The sequence below is a fragment of the Phasianus colchicus genome, chromosome 22 (genome assembly GCF_987193195.1).
Source record: "Phasianus colchicus chromosome 22, bPhaCol1.hap1.1, whole genome shotgun sequence".
Taxonomy (NCBI): domain Eukaryota; kingdom Metazoa; phylum Chordata; class Aves; order Galliformes; family Phasianidae; genus Phasianus; species Phasianus colchicus.
In genome coordinates this window covers 6,845,049-6,871,155 of record NC_143457.1, presented here as the reverse complement: position 1 = coordinate 6,871,155, position 26,107 = coordinate 6,845,049, and the positions used below count along the sequence as shown (strand labels likewise).

Genomic DNA, 26,107 nt, shown 5'->3' with positions numbered 1-26,107 from the left:
GCGCGAGGCGCGACCACCGGCGCGGGGGGAACCGCCGCCTCTCCCGGCCCCGGCCGTGCCCTGAGCCCCGCACCGCCACCGCGACCTCCGGCCGTCTCCGGCGCCGCGTGGGACCGCTTGGGGGTTGCGGGATGCGGGCGGTGCGGAGCGGCGCGGAGCGGCGCGGCGAATCCCCCCTCCCGCACGGCGGTGGTGCGGTCCGAGAAGATGGCGGCGGGACGCGGCGGGAGCGGTGAGTGCGCGGCGGGGCGGCCCGCGTCGTACCGCAACGCTCCGTGCTGGGCACGCGCCTCGTGCGGGGGTCGGAGGTGTCAGCGCACAGAACGGCCGCTATAGGTGCGCGCCGCGCTCGGTGCGGATGGGCCCTGCGCTGCTGCGGGCCTCTGCCACGCGCACACGGAGTGCGGAGCTCCCAGCGGTGCCACGCCGGGTAACACCGGCACCGCTCCGGGTCAGCTCTTGCTCGCACGTTCAACCTTTGGCAGCTCTCACTGCTGGTTTGCAGGGCGCTGCTGCGGGTCCCCGGCGTGTCACCGTGCTGCGGGTGAGGGGAAAGCGTGTGTGTGTGTGTGCAGGAATTCTGTGCAATGTGCAGAATTGGGGTCGTGCATTTGTGCTGCTCCACCGCTTGGCCGTGTTTCCCCTCACTGTGTGCTGTCTCTCCTAGCTGAGCATCCCCCAGCAGATGCCTGCAGGAGGAGGTGACCCCAGCGGGTGAGATGGCTGAGTGGGAGCGGCTGTTTGCACAGAGCCGTGCTGTCCCACCTCACACCCAGCGCAGACACGGCGCGCCGGAGCGCTCAGTGCCTTTCCAGTGTGTCCTGAAGTGCCTCGAGGGTTCTGTTGTCACGCAGGTATGGAGCTGTACAGCCAAAAGCAGGAAGCACATTACACTCCAGAGGCTCTGCAGGACGGTGCTGGGCTGGTTGGAAGTCTCCTCCTGCTTGTGGGACTGGGAGGGTGCAGGCATCACGGGCGTGAGTGCTGTGTGCCCAGCAGCCATCTGGTGTCTGCCAGCTGTCAGGAGGGCTGAGCAGAGCTCAGATTTCTGCTACATTCACTTCCTTTTGGGGTCCTAAATCTCCCAGTATCAAAGCAGAACTGTATGTAAATCCCATGTGCTTCCATCTACACATCTGAGTTACAGTTTTACATGCTAACCTTTAGGGTAGGTAAGCATTTTCTGCACTAGAAGGGTGATGCGTTACAAACATTCATCAGCTTTGCTGTAGAAGCACGAGTCAGCTGTGCTGTATCCCCCAGGTTCTGATAGCCTGCCCTGTCCTGAGGCATTTCCCCATGCCCCCAGGTGCAGGTGAGGAGCTGCATTCCCCACACCCCCCCTCTCTCTTGCAGCAGCCCCCAGCTGAGCTGCAGCTCCGCCTGTCTCTCTTCGATGCCGCCCACCGCCACTTCTTTGGCCACACGTGGCACAGCAGCACCCGGACCCCCTGCAGCCCCCCAGGGCAGCCCCCCTGTGTGCTCTTCAATGAGGTATGGCCATCAGGGTTGGTTGGCTTCATGGTAGGTGTTGGTTCCATGCCCTGCCACTCCACGATCTTGCAGCTGGGTGCATCTCCCATGTTCCCGTTGAGGCACGGTTATTAATTATGATGTATTCTAATGGGCAAACCCTTCAAGCTGCAGGCTGGCTGATGTGGTGCTGTGCCTCCGTGCCAGCAGCAGAGTGCACTGTTCCTTCAGACACAGATGGGCTGAGCAGCAGCTCCACAGCAGCTCTTGTGGAGGTGCTGCTCTTGCACAAAGCCAGGCTTTTATCCACCGGGGTCCCTGCAGAACTTACTGCCCTAAGGCAGGACCTTACACGGGTCCCTGGGTGTGCAGCCAGCTGCACTGCTGCTGTGCACAGCTGTGATGAGACTGCAGTCCCTGCAGCATTGATTGCAGCTGAGGCTTCATCTCCTTGGTCATGATAGGGTCTAATTATAGCCTTTATTTCCACTTCAATCAACGCGTTGTGCCAAGGATGAAGTTTAGCATAGATCAGAGCCGTGCTCTGTGATTTATTTAAATCTCTGATGGCATCTGAGGGACATTGGCATATGCATTTCATCCTGGGGTGTTTGAATCATCGCTCAGCCCATGCTTTGTGAATAGGGATGGGGGAAACCATGGCACAGAGTGCTGCCAAGAGAGAGGAACACGGTGCTGATCCACGTGCTGCATGAGCCCACGTGTGGGGCACTGTCCCTGCGATGCAGGTGGCACTTCCCAGGCACCAGAACATGGAAATGGAGCTCTGCATTGTGGTTCAGATCTCCCCAGTCTGGCACTCACCAGTTCAGCCCTGCTGGAACACTCTTGCTGCACTGATGGAGGGCTTAGAGGAGATGGGAGTGTTCTGGGAACTGCTGTTGGCTTTTAGGAGACAGCTATAACCTTTTTCTTAACAACAGATGTGCTTTAGCAGCTCCTGTTCCTGTGGCATCAGTCTCCTGCTGCCTGGCCACCTGTCAGCAGCCAGTGGTCATTATTTCAGCATTTTGCAATAAAAGATAATAGAGTAGCGATTTATTTCTCTGGGATGATGTGCTAATGCCTCTCTCTGTTATCCCTTCCTGACAGTCCGTGATTGCAGCCAACGTTTTCTCTGGGACACTGCGTTGTGATAATGAGGCTTTACTGGAAAGGTTGATCCCACCATAAATCCCATCCTGGGGAGGTTACCGTGTCCTGCCCTCCCTGTGCTGTGGGTTAGGGGCTCCTGCAGCTCTTGGGGACCCAGCATGATGTGTTGGTTGGACCTGGCGCCGCACATCAGCATCCCCTCCGAGTCCCTTTTGCAGTGCTCACATGGAGATGTGCCCTGTCCTCAATGAGAGCTGGGCTGTCAGCCCTCAGTTGCCCGACTCTCCCATCTCTTCCCAGGCCGTGTATTTCCACACCTCGCTCAGCCACCCCAGCATCACAGCCGTGCTGGAGGTGGTGGCTGTGGCCCCCACCCCAGAAGGGCTCTCACGGGACGTGTCGTGTGGCTTCGGGCTCATCCCACTGTTTGACAGCAGGCGGGAGCCCTCAGACCTGGCTGCCAAGGGCAGAGTGTAGGTACTGCTCCCAGGGGTGCTGCTTGGGCCTTACTTGGGAATCCACTGACTGCTTCACCTTTGGTTTCAGGCTCAAGCTGTACCACGGGACACCACGTGCCTTGCTGCACCCGCTTCTCCAGGACCCTCTAGAAAGTAAGCAGCAGCACGTGGTGCACATCACTCCTTTCTTTGCACCCAAGTGTGCACTGGGTTTGCCTGATGGAGGCAGCGGATGCGGGCTCTGCACCCTTGCAGCACAGGACAGACCGTGCCTTGTCCTTGGGCTGTGTGTGGCTGCAACAGAGGAGATGAGAATGTGAGCCTGGGATCTGATGCAGAAAATAGCTGCTTGTTTGAATATATGGTTATTACCTTGGCTCCTCTTGAGGAGCGATATCCCCATTGCGCTGCGGATGAAAAGAGGAAATTCTGTGCTGTTTTGGTACATTTCAGGGGAAATGTGTTAGAAACGCTTTTCTAAGCAATGTAGTGGAAAGAAAATGCCAGGGTTATGGGTTTCCATTCCAAAAAGATGCAATGGGATTGGAAGCTGATAGCTGCGCTGTCCCAGCTGAGGAGGCTCCCAGTGAAAGTCACCTTGTGTGAGATGCTGCTGGCACAGCACAGAGGTCCCCGTGCTGCCAATGTGTGCATTGCTGGGGCTGAGATGTGCTGGGGACAGATTTTGTGCCTGCCCTGCACTTATGGGTCTTAAGGATGTGGGTAAAATGGCAGCTCCGTAGCACTGTCTCCCCACAGCTTTTGTCATTTCATCACGTTTTCTTTTGTTTAGAGAATAAATACATGACTATAATGGAGAACAGCCACCTGCAGTACACCCTAAAGCTCCACCAGCCTCTGGAGAAGGTATTTCACCTCCTTCCTGAAAACTTCCTGGTGTCTGGCCTGCAGAAGATCCCTGGCCTGCTGCCTGCACATGGGGACACAGGTGAGGGTCCCTCATATCCCACTGCCACTGCTGGAACTGTGGGGTGATGCTGTGCTGCTCGTGGCCACTTCTGCTCGTGCAGCCATGCTCCGTGCCATGAGCACAACCCCATGCTGCAGGCTTGCCTCTGTCAGTGGATCAGACTGCAGGTCCTGCTGCTCTCTTTCAGCTTTAGAATCTCTTCTGTGCTCAGTGTTAGAAGCAGCCCCCAGAGCAGCAGCACGGCCTGCAGGGCTCATTCCCTCTGCTTTTCATTTGGGCAGAAATGTCATGGACTTCTCTGCAGCTCCCCCATGGCGGAGGAGCAACTGTAGCATTTGCATCCAGTGCTGCAGTGTGTCTGCATGGCTTCATTTTGTTCTCTTCCCCGTTAATTGCTTTGCTCCTGGGAAACAGTGAGAGATAAATAATGGTTGGTTTAATTGGAGTCATTCAGAGGAGTCTTAAGAGAAGGCTGCACAGCTTGGCTCAGCTTGTCCTTGGTGGTGGTGCTGCTCTGGGCAGCCAAGAGCTGGCAGGGCTGGGGGATGAGCTACTCCTGCACGCAGCCCTCTGAAGCATTGCCTTGCAGATGCCAGCCTCGTTCCTGTTGATCTGACAAAGAAATGATGTGATCTGGAAATTCACAGAACAGAACGACTCTGTCATCTATTTGGCAGTGGTAAATTCTTCTGCTGAGGGCAGGCAGCAGCGCAGTGCAGTGGTCCCATCTTGTGGCTGTCAGGAGAAATCCTCTGAAATTCTGCCTGGCTTATGCTTCTCCATCGCCTGGCACTCTGCTGGCTGGGGATGCTCTCTGTTCCATTTCTTGCCCACAAGCCGGGGCTGCTGGCTGCCCATCACTGACCCTGTTGCTATGTGTCACTGCAGGTGACATCTTCCTGAAGCCGCGGCTCATGGGGACGGCCCCCTGCTACCTGGACCAGCTCTGTGTGCTCCTGCACCCTTCTCTGGAGGAGTTTGAGGAAGAGCTGCTGGAGCAGCTGAACAGCGACCGCTTGCTGAAGGTGATGCCCACGTAATTAAATGGGGAGAGATGAGCTGTGTGCCACTGCTTGTCCTCAGGTGGAGTGGCAGCATTCAGATGGATGGCACTACAGCACCGATTCTGCTTAGTGCCTGGTTTTCCTGCTGTGAAAGCCTTTTGCTTTGTTTCATAGACAGGTGGGGATGAGCACACAGGTGCTTTATGTAGGATGTGTTGGGTGTCCAGACCATAATTATCAGAATTTGGGTCAGCTGCTCTGGAAAAGGCCAAGATGTAGCTCTTGTGTAGGGCTTCCCTTGGCACCGCGCAGACGCCCTTCCAAGTCCTGTGCCACTGGCTGTGCACTGAGTGCCCAGCCCTGAGCTGTGTCGCGTGGGATGAGGGCAGATGCGTGCCCTGCTGTTCTCAGTGCCTGTTCCCCCATCACATCCATCTCCCATGGCCGTAGCAGGAGGCTGGCAGTGCACTGTGCGTGCAGGAGCGGCGGCTGCGTGTCGGTGTGCACAACGGGCTGCGCTTCGTCCAGGCTCCACAGGTGGCCGTGCTGCAGCCAGCAGCTGAGGTGGCCCGGAGACAAACCACCAGCTCCACGGACAGGTAAGGGACGCACAAACCATGCCCTGCTGCCTGCGGGGTGCAGCCTTCCTCCTCCTCCTCCTCTCCCTGCAGCGCTGCAAAGCAGGCGCTGCTGCTGCGGAGCCGCCTGCAGCTGGGTGAGATGGTCGCCCATCCGGCCTTTGGGGTCTGCTTCCAGCTGGAGTACGTCGTCTGTGCTGCAGCCAAGGTAGGGCTGGGGCTTGGGGGGCTTGTGGGGTGGTGGGAGGGCCTGGTATTTTTTCAGCATTTTCAGCCCCTCCTGTGCCTTCCATGCCCAAAGAGGGCACTGCTGCTGGTTTCCGCAGTGGTTTACAGAGCTGTGGTGCCCCTGGGACCTCAGAAAGCAGAGGAGCTGCTTCCCCACCTCTGCTCACTCCTTGGGTGCTGGGTTGGGCTCTCAACAGTTCCTGCCGCAAGGAACATCGTGCAGAAGGCAAAGCACTCCCCATAAGGGAACCTCCCACCAGCAGATGCATTAATTGTGGGAGAAACCCACTAAAAACCTGAGTCCTAAGCACTGCTGGGGGGTGTTTGGGGGGTGGAACTTGGGGGTAGGAGGAGGGCTGGCTGCTCCATGGGGACACAGCATCTCCGGGGCTCCATCAGTGCTCCCTTTGCTGCTGATGGAGGGTCCATCCTGGGCCGCCTCCCCATGCTGGAGGAGCTGAGGGCAATGTCTCACATCAGAATGTCAGAGTGCTTTCTGCAGCACTGGGTGGAATGTGCCACAAATGGGCTTATTAAGTCATTTTAATTATATGGTGTTGAATTTTTTCCGCTGCGTGTACGTGGATGGAGAAACGCAGCCTGCAGTCCTGGTGTGTGCTGGAGAACCCATTTGGAGAAGTTCAATTTTTTTTTTCATTTTTAATTCAAAGAAAAAAGTCTTTTCTTTAGAATTCAGCCTTTATGCTGCAGAGGGATTAACCCCTTATGTTCTTTTTGGTTTTGCTGATTGCTGAGGTCTTTCTGGCAGCTGAAATCCGATGGTTTCTGGATCTTGAAGCCATGAAACCTGACTGCTTGCAGAGCTCACGCAGTGATGGGGACACATGCAGGGTGCTTGTCCCCAGCTGTCACCTCTGGGTGCTGCTCCTGTACCTGGATTGATTGGGATCAACTGGTTATGAGTCCCCAGTTGTCCTGCTGAGGTGGCAGTGTGAGGGTCATTGGTAACACAGTGAGTGCCTCCCATGTGCACAGCCTAATCCCAGAGCTGATTGCTGAGCCGGTCGGTGCTGTAATTAGCAGCCGGCAGGAGCTGGGCACTGATTGCCAAGGCTGGCAGCGAGCTGTGTTCGCCTCAGGTCTGCACCCCTTGGCTTAAGGAGAGGCTGCTGAGGCACTGGGGTAAGCAGAACCCCCTGGACTCTGCTCTGTGTGGGTTTCCCATCACTGGGGAGAGAAATAATGCAAAAATACACAGCTGAGTGCAGAGGGAGGGCAGGGCTGCACTCCTCAGCTGCAGGTAGATTGCTGCTGAGTGCAGCTGAGCTTTCATTGCCTGGTTGTTCTGGTGGTGGGGGGGGTGATTCCTGGTCGTGTCTGCTGGTGCTGCTGTTCGCTCAAACGTTGTCTGGAGGCAGAGATGGCTGAGGAAGGGCCGTGCTGCAGATGGTGTTGTTGCAATTACCCTGAGCGTGGTTGCAGGGCAGGGAGGCACTCTGGCTGAATGCTCTCCTTCAGGCTGCAGCCGGCAGTGTGTTGGGCCCAGCAGCTGCCATGCACACGGTGCGCTGGGCGCTTTGGAGCCCCTTCCTGGGTGCCACCTCCTCCCCAGTGCTGCTGCCCCTGCGCGGCGGTGCCCATCCCAGCCCCGGCCAGACCCTGGTGTACAGAAACCCTGCAGACAGCGAGAGCTCCCAGCAGGTAAGGGCTGCTCTCCTGGTGCTGGGAGCGGCTCTGTTCCCAGCTGCCTGAAGATGTGTGTGGCTTTTCTCTAACAGCCCTCCAACTTGAACATGGCAGGTGAAGCGCATTGCGTCGGGTTCCGTCCAATTCCACGTTTCCACTGATGCAGAACATCGTGTGACTTCTACAGACATCTCGAGTAAAGCTGGGAAGGAGCCGGAGGAGCCTCCTACGCCATCACTGAGTGAGTGCTTTCTGTGTTGGTGGCATTTAAAATGCAGAACGTGGCAGTGCCATCCGATGGTTTATGAATTACTGTACGGAGGGGACTTCAGGTTGGTTTGATTTCAACCCTTCTACCTGTTCCCTTGTCACATCCACCCGTGCTATGGGAGCAGAGCCACGCGCAGGAATTGCACTCGTTTCCCTTTGTGTTTATTCTGGGTCACTCTGACAGCATTTGGGTCTCAGTGCTGAACAAAACAGCTCTTGGAAAGGCCTCCTGGCCCCACCAGCAATGCGCTGCTCCGGTGCTTATCTCTGCAATCGTAATCCTTCCAGATGGCTGAGGATGGGAGAGGTGTCACTTATAGGCTGTGAGTAATAAATAATCTCGTTGAGCCGCAGTTCCTGGAGCGTGACAGCACGGCGCGTTTAATCAGCGTGCGCCTCTAACGAGGGGGGAGAACCAGGCTGCTTGTGTGTGTGTGTGTGCCTGCATCCATATCTGTAGCACTGGGGGCAGATGGCGGGGATCTCAGCACTGATCTGTGCGTCTTGGAGATGGAAAGGGCTTCTTTGCCTTGGGTTTGAGCAGTGGCAATCTGCTCCCTTTTGTGTGGCTTTGTTGGTCGGTTCCCTCCTGCCCTGATCAGGGGGAACAAACCTGTAGGTGTGCTTTGCTCTGTGCTTCCCACCCTACAGCGTAGCACTGGGATCAAAGTCAGGCTGTGCACCTGTTTGTCCAGTTTGGAGCGATTTGGTGGCTCTGCCATGGGAGATGCTCCTCTCCCACCATTCCCTTGTTTTTAACGTTTTCCGATTTGTGGATGTGCACACGGGGTTGCTCACAACTTAGCTGCCAGTTTAAACATCAACGTGCGAGTTGATTACCTGATTAATGGGGTGTTGTTACCACGAGGTGGCAGTGGCACCGCGGCTTTGCTGCGGGTTGGGAGCCCGTGGCACATCCAGCTCCGGGCTCAGTGCTCTCCAGGGCTCAGTTTGTTGGTTTTCAATGGGCTTCACAGCGGAAATCTTTGAGGGTGAGACGGTGCTGGAGTCGGTGGGCTGTGCTGGGTGAGGCTGCCAGCAGCATTGCTGAGAGGCGTTTTGTTCCTGGTGTTGCTCGAAGGATCTCATGAGTTCCAGCTGGTGTCAGTGCGAAGAGAAGTGGATGTGAATGCAGGCTGATGGTGACCCTCTGCTCCCAGGCACAGGGCTTGGGGGTGTGGGGCACCCTGACCTCGCTCCCTTCCCTCAAGGATGGATTTGGGGGCTCAGCTGTGCATGGAGCTGATCTGGGGTCTGACAGATGGGCTGGGAATCCTCCTGCAGCACCAACAGCTCCGTGTACCTCTGTGCACCGTTGCTTTAATGACAGCCCAAACCACTGTAATGGAAAGAAAACAATATTTTAGACATAAGGGAAGTGGGGTGATTTCTGCTGAACAATAGTGAGAACAAAATAGCTGTGATTAGACGTGGTTGAGAAAGCAACCTGAAGTTGCCAGAAAACATCTGTGTTCCTGCTCTGCTGTAAAGGATTTGCTGCTTACTGGAACAGCGAGTTCATCCGTGCCAGTGAGCAGACCAGCCAAATATAAACACAGTAAAACTCATAGCGTTTGGGGGCATGAATGTACGAACAGATGAAAGTAGTGACAAGAAATAATGGAGGAGCTATGAAAACCTTAAGTATCCTAAAAACTTTCACGTCTCATTAAGCAATCCACTTAGCCAGTGCCACATGGCTTTAAGGGAAACTGCAGCACTGTCTAAAGATGGAGGAGCTGTGTTTTTACATCAGGAAAACTCTTGCTGGCAGATTCAGATTCCCAGCAAAATAACCACCGAGTGTGGAAACGTGCTACGTGTTCCCCTGCAGGTAGCAGTCTTGCTGGGGGAATAAGCCAGGCAGGCTGCTGGGAGGTTGTGGATTGCCTTGCAGGGCTGTGCCCATCCCTGGGCAGCGGGGCTGTGCTGGGTGCTGGCTTTGCTGAGCTTCTCCTGTGCTTCTCTGCAGGTCTGCGCTCCCCGCTGCGCCCGGCAGCCTCCACGCAGGGACCAGGGGTGAGTGCTGTCACCGTGTGCTCTGTGCTGTCACTGCTACCTTGGGGCTTCTGGTTGGGAGGTTTTCTTCCCCTGGTTGTGTGCCTTCCCCACGTGGTTGTGTTGCTGAGCCCCATGGGCAGCAGGCAGTGATGTTCCCACATCGTGCAGTGCAGGTTGGTTGCTGGCAATGTGCCTGAAGTCCCATTGAAAGCTGGCTTTCAAGGCTGCTGTGGCCATGCAACACTTGGCATGTGCAGCTAAAATCTGAGTTAGCAGAGGGAGGAAAGTGAGTTCTATGTATAATTTGCTGGACAAAATCCTCCGAGCTGTTTTCACACCCCAAATGTATTTTTAAGGACTGTTCTGGGTTTTGACAACCCAGATTTGCTGGGCACTGCTGTCCCATGGTGAGTGCCAACAGCAATGTGCTTCAAGGAGAGCTACCAGGTTTTGAGACAAGCTACAAATACTCATATCTTGTTGTGGGGATCAATGCTCACAAATATTTTTGGAGAAATGAAGTGCTTCATAGGACTGCATGAAACTGTTTGATCTTTCTACTGCCTTTTCCTATTCCTCCCTTTGCAAGAGAAAGTACAGCACGGCTGCTAAAGCAAGAAGCAGAGGTGTGAACCCGCAGGCAGCCAAGCTGTGCCGCTCCTCAGCGGAGCAGGGATGCTATGTGCCAAATCTCAGAGCAAACAGCATCTGAGCTGCACGAACTGCTGGCAGATCCTGGCCCGCAGAGCCTTTCCGCGGTGCGGGTTGTGGCGTGGTGTTGCTTTCCCTGAGCATCGCTGCTGTGTTCATCGCAGCCTCTTCCCTTCCAGCTGTCTCTCTCACAGCTGCTGGCCTCGCCGCAGAGCAGGGATGAGCGCGCAGTGCCTCGGAGCCGCAGTGCCCCAGTGCCCCGGGCCTGCAGCACGCAGAGGGACGGCCGCGCCGAGCGCACTGCTGGCATCACGCACCTGGAGGCTGACCTGAGGTCGGGCTCCCCGAGCGTGGATGCCTCCAGCAGTGAGCACCTGTGGGCGCTGCCCTTTGTGCCGACGCAGCTGCCCGTCACGGCTGTGGGGCTGCCTGCTGGGAGGTGAGGGCCGTGGGGCTGAGATTTTGGGGGGGTTGGCACGGGTTGGTGCTGCTGTTACCATCACTCAGCCTCGCTTCTCTGCCGCTTCCAGCACTGCACTCAGCCGTGCCTCGCTGGCGCTCCTGCACACCTCTGGCTTCCCAGAGATCCTCGATGGCAACAAGGAGCCCGTGGAGGTCACGGAGCCGCTGAACCCCGCGCACTTCAGTCCTCGGCTGGAGGAAGTGGATGCTCTGCAAAGCAATGAAATAATCCTGCAGTTCCTTGCGTTCAGTAGGTGAGGTCTGCAGGGCTTCAGGGAGCCTTTTGGGGGAGAAGCCTTTTCCAAAATTGCCCGTGAGCTGCTTTTGTGCTTGAGCAGGAGAAGCTTGGCAGTGTGCTGCTTCTCCCACTGCAGCCATGGAATTAAAGCCGTGAAGAGCTCCAAAATGACATCATTGCTCTCTCGAGGCACTCCTACAACACATTCCAGTTTCTTTGTGGTGTACCTCAGCCACATATTGGAATAAAACCAGTTAGTGCAGGGTTCCTGCTTAAATGCATATTACATAGAGGAGCTGAGTTTTTGGAAAGCTATCCATGAGGGTGGCTTTCTCTCTCCAAAGCACTGCTCACAGCTCTTCCATAGATGGCAAAGGTAAAATGCTACTTCTGCTTGGCTCTTCCATCACAGCATATGGCAGAAGACAGCTGGAATTGGGAGGCTTTTGGAAGGCAAAGACAAACCATATGCCCGCTGTCTTCAGAGAAGTCCAAATACTTTTGATATTACCAATCTTCTCTTGTTCTTTTGCTTCTTGTTTGGTGAGGAGCTTATGATCCAAACAAGGCTGACCAAAAGCGCTTTTCTCTTGCTCCAGGGCTCCTCAGGATGCACTGGAAGGGATGTGGCCGAGGACAGTGTTCCTCACCTTCCAGTTCTACCGCTTCCCCCCGGTCACCACGCCGCGGCTGCAGCTGCTCGATGCGGATGGCGAGAGGGCAGTTGGGTCTGCTGTGCCAGCACAAGTGCTGCTCCAGCTGAATAAGGATGGGACCCCAAACACTGGTGGGCTCTGGTGCTGGTGTGGGTGGTGTCCTCACGTGGCTGGGTGGGAGGCTTGGTTGTGCAGCTGAGGTTTGAGGTCTTGATGCTGTTTCATGTGGTCCTGCACGTAGTTCATCAAGTTGACTTGTTCTTTTTTTTTTGTGTATGGGCCATAGCATTGTGTTACTGTACAAGGAAAAGCCATCTGGGAGTTTTAAACAACATTTACTGGTTCAATTGGCATTTTTGTCAATCAGATTTAGGCATGCCTCCAGGCCAAGGGAATGGACTGCTATCTGCTTTCGTAGCAAACCTCCATTAGTTTATGTGGCACATAATTAAAAATGTTCAAAACGTCAAAGCATGAAGTAAAACATCAATAAGCATCAGTGACATGATCCAGACATCAGGACTGCTGACTGCAGCTGGGGCTGAGCCTATTGAAAAAGAGGCAACGCATTAAAGCAAAGTGCCTGGAGTAATCTCATCTGATCCTCTGAGCAAAATGCTTTGTCTTTCTCTTTGTGTCTTATTAAATTCCTGTCCCAGGAGATGCTCTCAGTAAAGCTCCTTCCTCACCTGGAGTTCTTGATGGCAACGAGGGATCCTTTGCTGGGGTTCTTCCCAGTGTGATTGATGGGGTTAAGCTGCACTACACAGGAGAGGAGTGTGCTGGGGGTGGACCCAGGTGCTGTCACACCATTTTGGTTCAGCAGCAGCTCCACACCTGAAGTCCTGGCTTTTCCTGCTCCTTATGACAGCATGCTTGTGGGCAGGCAGGGATGCAGCCCTCTATTGCTCTTCTGCTTCTTGCAGAATCCGCAGGGCTGCAGCTGAGGTACGTGGTGGATCCCACCTTCCTGAGGCCTGGGGAGCAGCGTGTCTTCGTGCGCTACCTGGCTGAGCACAGCCTGCAGATGGACATCTGGGATGGGGACTCGCTGCTGCTGGTCGGCTCTGCTGCGGTTAAACTGAAGGTAGGGAGCCCTTCTCCCTGAGCCTTAATGACTGCTAACGATGAGGGAGAACTGTTTAGCATGCAAGAGTTTAAAGACGGGCTGACTCTTCCTTCTGTCCTGTGCCGAGATGCTGTTAGATTACCCTTGAGTATTCAGTAATCAAGTTTTTATCAGCCACTCTGTTTAACGGAGACTGATGTCAATCTGACAAGCCTGTAATCACAGGATTTGTCATCTTATCCTTGAAAGCGACGGCAGAGCATTAACTTTCTTCCCTGGAACTTCTGTGCCGTGCTAAGGCTTACTGGATAGAAAAATTAAAGCAGGCCTAGGAAATGCAGAGACATCTTTATCCATATCTCTTAATCTCTTGGATCTGAGCTGCCCCAGTAACTAGTTACCCTAATGTCTGGCTGTTATCCTCTCGGGGAGAGGTTGCAATGAAAAAGCTCCGTCTGGGGCAGCCCGTCAAGGAAATGCATCTGCTGAGAGTGGGAGATGGGTGTGTGTGTGATGGGGCTGAAGGCACAGCAGCATCCATCCTGCCCTATCCCTGCTTCCTCCCCAGCCCCTGCTGCGCCAGGGCCGGCCGGCTGTCAGGACGCTGCATGAGCTGGACGTGGTCACCACTGAGTACGAGCAGGATGCACCACCAGCAGCAGGCAGGGATGTGCTGTGTCCTCTGGGTGCCCGTGTGGCCGTACGAGGCCGCCTGCACCTCTGCTTGGCCAACATTGGTGAGTACTCCTTGGAAGCCATCGTAGTGCTGCAAAGTGTTCTAGGAAACAAAAAGCTTTCCTGAGATATCCGACAGGGTTTTGCTCTGCAATTGGGGAGGGCAGATGCTGGCAGAGCTCTGAGCTCGGAGGCACGGAGCGCCCTGATGCTCTGCCCAGCATCCCTGCCACCTGCAGGGTGGCATTGAGGCCGAGGGGATGCAGGATGCAGGCAGTGATGCACAGGTGGGTAGCAGGGATGGGACGAATGGCAGAGCTGCCTGTGTCAGAAAACAAAGCTCTCGTGAGGGTGTTGTTCTTCCTGGAGTGTAGCACATACTTTGTTATATTTAATTCACCGTCCTATAAATGTGCAGTGACTCCAGGTTTTAAACTCTTATCTTCAGAAGAAAGATTAGCTCCATTATAAGATATCTTAAATTGTCATTTTCCTACTTTGCCTGCAAAAGGACGATAAGCTCCTGGGAAGGAGAATCTGAGATTCACAACCCAGAGAGAGGTTTAACTCCAACCTGGCAAAAGAAGGGAGAAAGCAAAAACACACTGTTCCAGGACAACAGCTACCCTTTGAGTTCTCTGTCCTTTCAAAAAAATTCTTTAGTTTTCTTTTCTTTGAATAAATTCCAAATACCTTCAGTAGGTTTCTGAGGGCTCTTCATGCCTTGGGCTCAGGCATGAGGTGGTGGTGGAGCAGATTTGTGAAATGCAGCTCGGGTGGTTCTGCTGAAACTTCACAAAGTGTGCATGGAAACCTGAGCTGGTTCCAAAGGTCAGCATTAAATCTTTTGGATGTCCCCATTGCTTTTCAGTAGGAAACTGCTCTGTCACTTAGAGAAAAGACAGATGGAGTGCAATAGCAATAGGATTCCAGAGGGATCGTCGTAAAACACAGGGAACATTGTAAGCAATGAGATATTTGCTTCCACTTTTTTAAACTGTCTGTGAAGATCTGCAGTGGGAATAACATTTTCCAGTAGATTTTGTGACACTAAGAGATCTGTGACAATTTTGGGGAAAAAAATGTTGGGAAGCTGCTCCTGATAATTCATAGAAGGTGGCTCTGTGCTGGCTGTTGTCTTTCTGTTGGCCTGAGCCATCACCAGCGTCTGCTCCGTGTCCTGGCTGGCTGTGCCTGCTGTTGCCACAAGCTGCTGATGTGCACAGCCCAGCACAGCATCCCAGCACCTGATATGGGGCTGACCCTGGTCTCTGTCCTGGCAGGTCACCGCTGTGAGGAGACTCCTGTGAGCCCCAGGCACCCACTGCTGTCCCACACCCACGTTGTGTCCTCTCCGGGTGGTGGCTGTTTGCTGTCCCTGCACACCAGTGGGGGTGAGTCCTTCTGGGGATGCTCAGCCCTTCCCTGCCATCCTCAAACAGGGGGTGCCATCCTGCCCTGAGCAGAGCCGGTGACCTGAGTGCTGTCCCTGCAGATGTCAGGGTATCTCGGGCACGCAGGCTGGCCGAGGTGGATAGCGAGTTGGCAGCCATTCTGTGCAGCCATCGGCTGGAGCAGAGCCCAGAACCCCTGCATGCCCCACACGAGGCCGCGGCCATCCAGCAGCACAAGCTGCAGCGCTTGGCAGCATTGCAGCAGCAGGAGGATGCTGACTGGAGGATCCCACAGCGCACGGTGAGGGCAGGCTGGGTGCCTGGCACAACCTGTGCTGCCTCCGGGCTCAAGGTCCCCTTCATCCTGCAGGGCTGCTGTGAGCAGTGCATGCAGTACCTGCAGATCATCGATGCCTACCGAGAGCGCACCAAGCACCGGTACATCTCCCAGATGCTCAGCCAGGCCATCACCATCACACACACTGTGTATGCCATGCTGGGAACAGCTGAGTTCTTTGAGTTCGCCCTGAAGAACCCCTACAGTGTCCAGCACACGGTGACGGTTGAGGTTGACCACCCCGAGCTCAGGTAGCGGCCAACAACCATCTGTGTGTGTGTGTGTGCTCACAGTGCTTGTGCTGGGCTCTGTCCCCATTGCTGGGGTCTGTTCAGCATCTCCTGCCTGCTTTGGTGCTGGACCTCTCCCAGCAGACATCCGGAGCGATGCGCTGGCACCTGCTGCCACCCAGCTCCACCTCTTGCTCCTCCAGTGTCATACTGGACCCAAGGGAGTGGCGGCACTTCAAGGAGTTGACCCAGACAGCCACCCCGCTGGAGGAGGACATGTTCCACCTGCAGGATGACCTCAGGCCTCAGATCTACCTGCGGCCCAAGGAAACTGTGCACATACCCTTCCGGTACCAGATGTTCTCTGCAGAGCCGGCTGCCACGGCGGTGCTGGTAGGCTGGGAGCTGCATCGTGCTTGGGTGCAGAGCACGTGGTGGCACTGCCAAGGAAACACTGCTTACGTGTCACGGGGCTTCTTCCAAAACTGTTTTGTTTCCTGCAGGGACCCGTGGGGCTGAGCAAAGAAGATGCAGGGAGGATGCAGGAGGAGCCAAGGGCTGCGCAGATGAGGCTCATCCAGGTGGGGATGCAGAGACACGTGGGGCTGTTGGCTGCTGCATCGTGGAGCTGCCTCCCAGCCCCAGGGATGGAGTGCTGCCCCCGCCGTGCTGTTCCCATGCCTGACACTCAGCCTCTCTGCTCTGCCCCCCCTGTGCAGGTGGCTTTCCGTGTGAGTGGGGGCAAACCCATTGCGCTGCTGCAGGTGAAGGTTGAGCCCCGGCCCCACGTGGTGGATCAGACCTTCCGCTTCTTCCACCCCGAGCTGACCTTCCTGAAGAAGGCCTTCCGCCTGCCCCCATGGCACACGATCCCAGGTGACCCCCAGGGCTCTGCTAGGAGGTGGGGGTGGCATCCAGAGGGCGAGTTCCCACCATCAGGGATGGTTTCTCTGCGTCCTCAAAGACTGCTCATGATTTTGCTCTGGCCTTGGGCTTCCTTGCTTGCTTTCTATCCATCTGCTTGCACTAATTTTATACTCTCTTGAACCAGTATGACCCAGTTGTTCTCGGGTAGCTCAACATAAGGGATTGCAGCTCACAGCTGCGTGGTGGTGTAGAACAAAGCGTAAATAAAACGCTCTGTCGTGTTACATGTGGTGGTGTCTCCTGCAGGTGCTCCGGTGAGGATGCCGGGCGGTGATCCGGAGGTCTATGTCCGCTGCAGCGACCCTAATGTCATCTGTGAGACCAAAAACATGGTACAGTTACACTCCTGTGTCGCTTTGTCTCGTATCCTCCTGCTGTGGTTTGTTGCTTTCATCAGCCTTGCACCCATGGCAGCATCCTGATCTGTCGGCCTATAGGAATGTGAAATACTGGTGGTGATTAAGGCAGAATTGCCCTTGGTTCCAATTAAAATGGGCTGCATTGTTTTGGTATCCGATGCCTGATGTTGTCCCTGTTTTTCTGGAGAGCAAATAGTTCAAGGTTGGTTCCAGCCCTGTTTCCCTCCTGACCTGGTGCAAATCAATACTGGTGTTGTCTTTACTTTGTTCCTCTTTGGATCGAGCCCTCGAAGTTCACCTGGAAGGTGCTTTGTGTGTCTCCCCAGACACCACTTCTGTTTTGTACTTCCCAGCAAAGATGTGAGGTCTGCAAGGCTCTCTTTCTGCTGCTTGAGATAGAAGTGGAAAAAAAATAAGTGTGTGTATGAACACAGACGGTAATGAAGGGTAGTTACTAATTGCCAGTGCATAATCCAATGGTAATTGGATTATGGCTTGTTAGAAAACTTAGGGAAAATTTGCCAAAATTTGATTATGGATGCAAACCTGGAATGCAAAAGTCGTTTGTGTCCTCTTTTGTAATTAAAAATACTGGAAGAGCTCTACCACGCTGTATAATAACTTAATAATGTGGTTTTTAACTAGATCCTGAAAGCATCTGCTGTTGTAAGTGGGTTGGTGTTTTTTTCATTAATAGAAAGGAAACCCTGGAGTCCTCATTAGCTGGTTTGATCTCTGGGTTAACCATTCTAACGATGCTCTGATTTCTGTGCGCAGGGTCCTGGGGAACCACAGGACGTCTTCTTAAAAGTAGCTGGAGGACCAAGCCCGCAGATCAAAACATTCTTTGTTGCTATTTATACGTAAGTAACAGGAGCCAAAAAAGAGAAGGAACCACCCAGAGCGCAGGCAGGGCGGGAGGGAACGTTCCCATCAGTGTTCTCTTGCTTGCTGGTCCCCGAGCCCTGCTTGCTGAGCCAGGCAGGAGGCTTCCCAAAATACCTGTTTGCTTTTCCAATCTCTCTAAATAATGCTCTGAGTGTAGGAGACAGCTTCTCTGTACCAATTCATTCTCTCTGCGTGAGTAAGGCTGAAATTCCTTGCCCAAAGCTTGGAGTGGTCTCGGGGCTGAATGCACCAAGTAGGGGCTGTCCCATCGCTTTGTCTTGCTGCAGGGATCCCTGGCTGGCCACGCCGCTGCACATCTGGCAGTTCTACCTGCACTCCCTGCAGCGTTTGGATGTCAGCTGCACTGCAGGGCAGCTCTCCCGCCTGGCCGTCCCGCTGCGCGGCACCCGCACCCTGCGCAGGGTGAAGGCGTTCTGCTCCCATCCCCACGAGCTGAAGGTAATGCCTCGGGCTTCCCTGCCGGGGCTGCTGGATCCCTGTGGGTGCTGGGCTGGGCTGGCAGCACTGTAACCCTTAGAAATGCAATGCGTCCCGTTTGGAGTTAGGAAAAATGTACTGCCTTTGTGATAATTACCTCTTGATTAAAGCTGTCGTGTGTAGGATCGTCGGTACAAAACCCCGGAGGGCAAATCATCTGCGTTAATGAGACTATCTGAAGACTAATAATTTCTTTAGAATTCATTTAGTCATAATTGTAAATGGGAGTAATGAAAGGAACAAAAACTCCATTACTGTCCCATAAACAAAGGAAAAAAAATCTCAGCTCTCAGAGGCTGCAGAAAGGAATGAATCCCACTGAGGATGGCATCACAGTGGTGTGTGCCATCGAATCCAAGTCTGGGGACTGCCTGCACCCCGTGCCATGCCAGCACTGTGCCTTGGCTGTGCTGATGGCAGTGTTTGGGTTCTGCTGCAGCGCTCAGAGCGAGCAGTGTGGGTGTGAGCAGATCCCTGCAGCTGTTGGTAGAGCACTGTTAGGGTCCTCTTGCTGGGCAAAGTGCAGGCTGCTGTTGGCACAGATGCTGTCATGCAGCCAGACCTGCTTCAACAGTGTAGATGGGATTAAATGTTCCTATCATAGGTGTACATTCCTTAATGTAATCAGAGCTCATTTGTATTCTGAGCTGGACCTCACGGAGGTGCAGATTCTCTCCCAGCTGTTCCTGCCAAGGGGTGCCAGCCTGCCTTCCAAAAACGATCTGCACACAGTTTGTCTTCATTTATTCCTCTGCTCCCTCTCAGGGGGGGTTGCCCAGGATGCTGGCGGCAGCTGTGAGCGATGCTGATGCTGTCTCCTCACCCTGTTTTGGCTTTTTGTGACTTCAGAGCATCAGGAACTGAGGGAGGAGGTTCTGATGGGACCTGTGCTCCTTCCTCTGCCGTGTGTTTGCAGGTGGACCCAGCAGGTGTGTTCATCCTGCCCCCCAGTGGGGTCCTGGATCTGTTTGTGGGTGTGAGGCCGCGCCGGGCCGGCAGCAGATTCTTCTACCTCAACCTGGTGGACATGGAGTGCCACCAGCTGCTGTCCTCCTGGCTGCTCTGCGTCACCTGCCGACAGCCACTCATTTCCAAGGTACTCAATGGGGAGAAGTGTTGGGGTGTCAGCATGGTGACCCCACTGGGCTGGGGGCTGTGCTGTGCCGGCAGCCTGGGGCTGGCTGCTGCTTGCTGCTTTATCTACACCTGCTCTTGGCATCCATTCTCCTCCTCTGCACAAGGAGGGATGTGTGCTGGGAGCCGTGCCGCTGCGCATCGATCGCCGGGCGGGCGCTTGGTCTTCGTGCAGACACTGCCATTATTCCCAACTGTCATGAGCAAGGATCCTAAAGCCAATTTCTAAGAATTACTGACAGATTAGAGATTAACTGTCCTCTTTGAGTTAATCTCCTAAAGCAGTATTGCAGAGTAACTCTGGATCGCTTGTCTTTACCTGCCAGAACTGCAGGATGTGTGTGGACTCTACCCGTGCTGCCTGTTACTATTCCCATTTCCCCATCTCACTTAAGCTCTGGAGCACACGTTTAGCCTTCCTGTGCCTGAATAATCTCACTGAAGACCATCATAAAATATCTTTCAGCCTGTTTTGAAGGCAATTCCATGCTGAGGAGTGTCAACTCTGAAGTATACCCAGTTGTGAAATTAAAGTTACAGCATGCTGCTTTCTATTAGCACTGTGCTAGGTTAGGACTTCGCTCAAAGATAGAAAATTAGATCTCCCAGTTAATGTGTTCATTTTAGAAATGTTTTCCTGGAACACTCGGTGCTGGGTGAGGTGGAGAGCAGCATTTAAACTGATGTCACTCCACTCCTGATGAGTGCGAGCCCCACTCCCTGCGCTCTGCTGTGTTATCTGAATTAGCACCATGGTTATCCCCGTGGAAATAAATTAATTAGTTGGAGCGTTCGTTGGCCGGTCCCCAGCTGCTCCCCTGGCCCTTTGTCACTCAGTCTCATAATTACTTCTGTGGATGTAGTGATGCAAACTGCAGCCCGAGGAGATGCCTTTACTCAGAGGTCGTTCCACGTGTCGCTGATGGCAGGAACTGAGTGGTGCATGGAGCAGGAGGGGAGTGGGGGACGCGGGGCAGCAAGGTGTGCTGTGCTGCCCCTTGGGTGCACAGCAGAGCAGCCCAGGCTCTGTCTGACCTCAGTGCTGTTCTGTGCCCTGCAGGCCTTTGAGATCACCATCCCCGCAGGCAGTGGGAAGGGCTCCAACAAGCGCATCACCTACACCAACCCCTACCCCACACGCAGGCTGTACTTTCTGGTCACCAGCCGGCCCGACCTGCTGCAGTTCAAGGAGGACTCCTTCCAGGTACACCCCTACCTCCCATAGGAGCTGCAGCAGGCGCTGTGATGCCCCTCCAGCCTCCCCATGAGCCTCTGTGCTGTGTGCAGGTTGCTGGTGGGGAGGTTTACACCATCGGGCTGCGCTTCGCCCCGAGTCAGAGCGTGGGTGAGGAGGAGATCCTGATCCACATCAACGACCATCAGGACAAGAACGAGGAGACCTTCTGTGTGAAGGTCATCTACTACTGAGGCCGTGGCACGGTTCTTGGTCCTCGTTTGGGCAATGCACTGAGCTCCCCAATGAGCCCAGCCCTGCAGGTTGAGGGGACCGTGCCCGCTTCTCACCTCACCCCATTGAGCTGTGGGGTCCCTCTGGCCCTATGGGAGCCCTCTGGCCCTATGGGAGCCCTGCTGCTGGCACAAGGACTGGGCTGCCCTGTGTTCAGAACAGGAAGGAGGAATGTTTGCCACTGTGTGCCACAGCTGCAGAAGGTCTTAATTTTTGTTGAATGTTTTTAATGTTTATATCGTAAGGGCTTTAAATCTTTGTGCTTTTTTTTTTAACTTAAAGTTTACAAAATATTTCTATAGTATTCTATACCCACCATCAAATGTTGCACAAGCGAATCGTTTGGAGTTGGTAATGCTTTTTTACTCTTTCAAGATCAATAAAATTTGTGCCCTGCTCTGACAGCATGGTGGTAGTTCCCTTCTGTGGGCAGAGCTCTCCCAGTCCCTCCCTGCAGCACCAAACCCACGTGGGGGGGAGCACTTGTGGTCCCCCCCCAGTGTGGTGTCAGCCCATTCCCACAGGTGGGTCCCAGCACTTATGGCAGGTCCTGCCCCTATCACATCTGTGCCTGAAGAGCAATGGCCCACTCACAATCTGTTTTAATCTTGTTTGCTAAAAGGCTCCCGTTCTCCCTCACTACTTTACACTGCATTTATTTCTGTTAAGTCACGATCATTAGTACCCAGAAAACATCAAGCAGCACCTAATTTTCTGATGGCTTCATTTTCACTAATGGATTAGAGGGAAGCGGCTGCGCTGCTGGTGAGCCTGGCAGGATTTTAATTTATCTGCCCCTTCTTACAGTGCTGACTTGCTTGGCCTTGACGTAACTATTGGAAATCCACCGTGAGTTCTACGGAGGGGAAGATTCATTATGCAGAGAGAGGAAAAAAGGAGATGAGAACAAAAGCATGGAGCAAAGGAGAGCTGGATCTCTGCTGGATGAAGGCTGTCCCCATTCCTGCCATCTCCCAGCCGTTGGGGTGGGTGTGCACGTGGCAGCTGTGGCGCTGCTTTGCAGGGCGTTATGGTGATGTTATGGTGATGAATTGGTAGCCCCAGTGAAGTCGGGTGCTGAGTTACTCTGCCTCCTTGTTACTCTGCCTCCTTAGGACTGATGGGAAACGACAGCCCATATTTTAGAAAATTATTGTGCTGTCTCCAATGCAGAGAGGTCCCTCTGTTGGGTTATTAAAGTCGATTAGGTGAAAATTTTTCATTACGTTTTCATATAATAACGTTTCTTAAGGATTATCAATGACTTGGTGCTTTATCCTCGGCTGCTGCAGATGGGGAAGGTCCACAGGTCTCCCATTCCAGAGGGGGAATGCGGGTCACAGCAGTGCTCCCTTTCCCCCTTAGAATGCATCCCTTACAGTATGCAAAGCACCATAAATCGTGGCAGGGCTTTAACGTACCCTTCTGCTGCCTATTAGTTTGTTCTCACTACATTAGCTTTAATTAAACTGTACTTTCTTTGAACTTAAAGGAAGCTCTCGGGCCAGTTAGGAGCAGGTTTAAGGGCACTGCAGGGGCAGTGCTGCTCCTGTGGCTCTGCGTAGCACTGGGATGGCGATGGCTGGAGCGGTTATGTGCTTTTGTTCGCACTTGCTAATGAAGTTGTCCCCCTTAATGACAACACCGCGTCGTTAACGTGCAACTTATTCTTCTCCCGATGTTTCTTGAGGAATGCAAATGGAGCACTCAGAGCTCTCTTTAACGGAGGTAATTTTATAGGGGTCGCACGAAGGTTGCGGGATTGACTGGAGGTGAGAGAAGGAGCTCTCTGAAGCTCTGCCAGGTGCTTAATTCAGCCTTTGGAGCTGCCCTCCTCGTACAGATTCTGCTCTGCCCTTCCTCTGCAGTTTTGTCCCGGCTGTGTTTGCAGGAGTTGCTCTGAAGCATCCAATGCAGAGAGAAGGCGCTGAGCAAACCCTTCCTCCAGTTGTTTCATCAGGAGCAACCCTTCTAAGTGCGGGTTAATCAGTTAATTATTTGCTTTCATATTTATGCCCACATCTGTTTGGAAAGAAAGTGCATAAATGTGAATAGAAATAACCAAAGCCCAATAAAGAAGTGGAGTAAAGGGGGAATCCTACACCACATCCCAATTCCCCCATCCTGTGCCTTTGAGAGGAAAATGCATCAAAATTCATTTGCTTACCCAGGCAGGACTTAGCTGCAGAGCATCACTTGCACTTTACCTATCAACCAGAACAAATAATGTGTTGGTGATTCTTTGGAAGCCCAAAACGTTCCTCTGGTGCACGACCAGGCACAACCCCTGCCTGCACCCTGCTCTGCTCCCTCCCGTTCAGCACTCACGGATGTGGGTTTGCAGCACTGGTTTTTCCCCTACCCCACACCGCCCATGTGGCGTTAGAAATAAAAACACTGCCTGGTGCTGCTGTGCTGTAATTAATCACTGTGTGAACGTGCAGTGAGGGAGCGACCTTGCATTGCCTGGCTCAAGGATAGAGGGATTTCCCTCCCGAGTGCGGGTGCAGGGCTGAGCTCTGTGGGTCCAACCCTTCCCAGCTCCAGAGGTCAGCAGTTATCTGCTCTGGGAGAGCACCTGTGCTCGGTGCACCAGCACTGAGTGCATCTAAAATGGGCTTCTGAAATAGGAGAGATGGAGCTCCTCAGCCCTAGGTGTGAGCAGGGAACGTTCCAGGTGCTGGCAGGAGAGCACAGAAGAGCTCTGGCTTTTAAGATAAGGAGCCAGGAGTGGTGTAATTACCTCCCATCAGGTTAGAAGATAAAAACAGCCTATCTGTGCTAAGACAGCTGAATGCAGCTGGCTTCTTCAATCAAGCTGACCCAGAATGCTGCTCACTGGGGAGGCTGCCCACCTCACCCGGTCCCAAACTCCCATCCCAAACCGATGGTGTTTCACTAAGAAACTCCTGGCACCGATTTTCCTCCAGCCTGGTGTGAGGGTGTTATCAAAATTGCTCCTAATTTCACCTGCTTTGGAGCAAGAAGGAAAGCATCTCCAGCCTTCTCTGTGCTTGCACTGCAACCACCCCTGCAAGCGTGGTCTGGGTGGAAGCTCAGCTCTAAGCAATAGGTTGGGATTGAATTGAGCCTTTGTAATGGATGCTACGAGAGAAGGAAGTGCTCAGAGACCTGGGGGTCCTGGGATCCACCTCCCACAGGCTCCTCACTGTCACAGGGCTCCAGCTCTGCTCATTGCTTTGTCTTTGGAAAGATCCCTCCTAACCGAGAAGCACACGCTCAGGGCGGGCTGTGCCAGGCAGCCATCCCATAATATGAACTCCCCCGGTACCAGACATCACACCGAGTTCCAAGAAGGCTCTTTGCCCATAAAGGCACCTGATGGCCCTCATCCCGTCCCCCGCTGGGTCGCGCCGCAGGCTGAGAGCCGCTAAATGCTCACAGCGGAGGGGAGAAGGGTAATTTCTGGACTGCAGTAGCGGAAGTCTCACGCTTTGTCTTAAAAGAAAAAAACGAGAAAGGGGGGGGAAAAAGTGAGCATAGCTTTGAAACACAAACCCAAGCAGAAAGTTTCCACGACAAAGCTTTCGGCTCCTTCCTGGGGAGCAAAACCGGCGGCATCTGCATGAAAAAGGGACCGCAGGAGGGCATGGAGCTCCTGGGCGGGTGTTCCTATAGAGAGACCGGGGAGGGGAGCGATGGGCGCTGGGGGCAGCGGTGTGGATGGGGGGAGCTACGTGGGAAGGGAAGGCACGATGGGGACCGCATCTTTTTTTCCCTTTATGAGAATGAAATCGAGAAAACCCGATTTGAACAAAAGATCACCATAGCGTTAGCTGGGAGCCTGCCAGCGTTGTAATAAGATGTTACCGGGTGTCTTTATTAGTTAAAATGGGTATTCAGATTGCCTGCCAAATTGAAAGATGAGAGACTTGTTTGAAAATGGCACCACAACATCAAGCAAACGTTCTCCAAGCTGCTAACGAGCTTTTGCTGTGCAGGGCATTGGGAGCTGCGAGGGTGGCTGGGGCCGAGGGGGCAGACATGGAGGGGCCTTTCTGCACCTCATCATCATCCTCGCCTCCCCTGCTAGCAGCCTTCAATGGCAGGAAACACACTGTAGAGCCCCTCAACCAACGAGCTCCAGTGCCACCGATGGAGCCCTCCCTCAGTGCTGGTTCTGAGCAGCCCCAGTCCTGGTCAATGCACGGAGCTCTGTGGGCAATTACACCCCAATGCATCATTTCATCAGCAATCAATCAATGACACGTAGGGGGTAGCTATGAGATGGCAGCAATGTGGGGCCCAGGTGACCCTTCAGGGCTTTGCTCACCCCTCCTGCAGAAAGGTGCTGCTCTGAACAGATTTTCCACGTCAGGAATCAGAGAAATTAGGTGTTATAATGCGTCGCCCTGGCATTTCCAGCTGGAAGTGTTGTGATTTTCGAGTCTGAAATGAGTTTTTATTTTCAAATGCATTATTCATTTTCTTTAAAAGGTCAAAATCTGAGCAAAATGCTTTGGTTCACCTGAGACAAATCTATTTGGGTTTGTCTTTGCAGGCACACGGTGGATCGATGGCGCTGGGCAGTGCCAGCCCTGCATCACCCAGCACTGGGGGGCTCAGGGAGCCCGTGGGCAACAGTGCTGGGCCAGAGCAGGGCTCATCTCCCCACCTCCTCTGAGCACAGGACGTGAGCGAGGTGCATGGAAGCCTTTGGCCACTGCTCATAAAGATTATCTCAAGGTTTTCCTGCGGGACTGTGACCTTTCCATCCTGTTGTTCCCATCCAGGACCAAGCAGTGCCCAACCAAAGTTGCCCGTTAGCATCTGCAGGCTTTGATTTGGAAATTTCAAATACATCGCCCCTGATTAGAGGAACAGTTGCTGAAAAACTGTGGAAGTTTACTCCAGGGAACCATCGGGCTGCACGGAGAAGAAATATTTGCTGGTGGTAATTATATATTAGCTTTAAGACAACCAAATTATTTCTGAAGTGACAGAGCATTATGGACATGGTCAGCATTGCTTTCAGCTCTAATTCACGGCGCGCAGGAAGGGAGCAGGCAAACGGGGAAGTGACATTAATTGTGGCCCAATTCATTTCCCTGCATGGAAAGCCACAGCTAATCTCCTTAAAAGAAAAATGGTTTAATCTGAAAGGGCTGCGGGGATGATTTGTGAACCTGGAGGGAAGCGAGGCGGCGGGAGGCAGGGCTGAGCAGTGGTCCCTGGGCTCGGTGGTCCCAGGTGGTCCCAGCTCCCACCAGGACACAGACCCACATTCAGACCCACAGACATTCCCCAGGCTGCAGTGCCCAGGACCACGCAGTGCCTGCGGTGCGGGAGTGATTCATGTTTCCAACCCTCCAGAAGGAATAAGTGTGGAATATTGATTAGGTTGATTACCATGCGCTCTCGTCCCCTGGAAGTTTGTGCCCTATAGTGCTCTGA

The 26,107-nt window shown here is 53.8% G+C and overlaps 1 protein-coding gene across 7 annotated transcripts; it reads left to right on the top strand.

The window, feature by feature from the left end:
* The first annotated feature begins 3 nt into the window (after positions 1-3).
* On the top strand, positions 4-25,363 carry NPHP4 (nephrocystin 4). Of its 7 annotated transcripts, XR_016459377.1 has the most exons (31): positions 5-232; positions 668-854; positions 1,357-1,494; positions 2,890-3,062; positions 3,136-3,200; positions 3,841-3,996; positions 4,867-5,003; positions 5,433-5,581; positions 5,654-5,768; positions 7,268-7,450; positions 7,550-7,676; positions 9,678-9,724; positions 10,537-10,796; positions 10,888-11,073; positions 11,657-11,844; positions 12,640-12,800; positions 13,351-13,519; positions 14,741-14,851; positions 14,953-15,152; positions 15,222-15,439; positions 15,622-15,811; positions 15,922-15,999; positions 16,138-16,294; positions 16,592-16,677; positions 17,482-17,567; positions 17,880-18,051; positions 19,007-19,186; positions 20,285-20,428; positions 20,512-20,895; positions 21,500-21,678; positions 25,215-25,363. XR_016459377.1 is itself a non-coding variant. In XM_031613403.2 (30 exons), exons 2-30 carry the CDS (start codon positions 720-722, stop codon positions 21,503-21,505), a joined length of 4,143 nt encoding a protein of 1,380 aa, XP_031469263.2. In that variant the 5' UTR covers positions 5-232; positions 668-719; the 3' UTR covers positions 21,506-21,777. The 7 variants fall into 7 exon arrangements, 5 of the variants coding, with proteins under 5 accessions (XP_031469264.2, XP_031469263.2, XP_089979143.1 ...); XR_004169778.2 differs by lacking the exon at positions 25,215-25,363 and having other exon boundaries at positions 21,500-21,777; XM_031613403.2 differs by lacking the exon at positions 25,215-25,363 and having other exon boundaries at positions 20,512-20,637; positions 21,500-21,777.
* Positions 25,364-26,107: the final 744 nt, after the last annotated feature.

Coding starts and splice junctions, on each gene's coding strand:
- NPHP4 (XM_031613401.2), top strand. CDS start 720: ATGGCTGAGTGGGAGCGGCTGTTTGCACAGAGCCGTGCTGTCCCACCT. Junction 14,852..14,952: donor GTCCCTGCACACCAGTGGGG/GTGAGTCCTTCT, acceptor CTGTCCCTGCAG/ATGTCAGGGTATCTCGGGCA. Junction 15,153..15,221: donor GGAGGATCCCACAGCGCACG/GTGAGGGCAGGC, acceptor TTCATCCTGCAG/GGCTGCTGTGAGCAGTGCAT.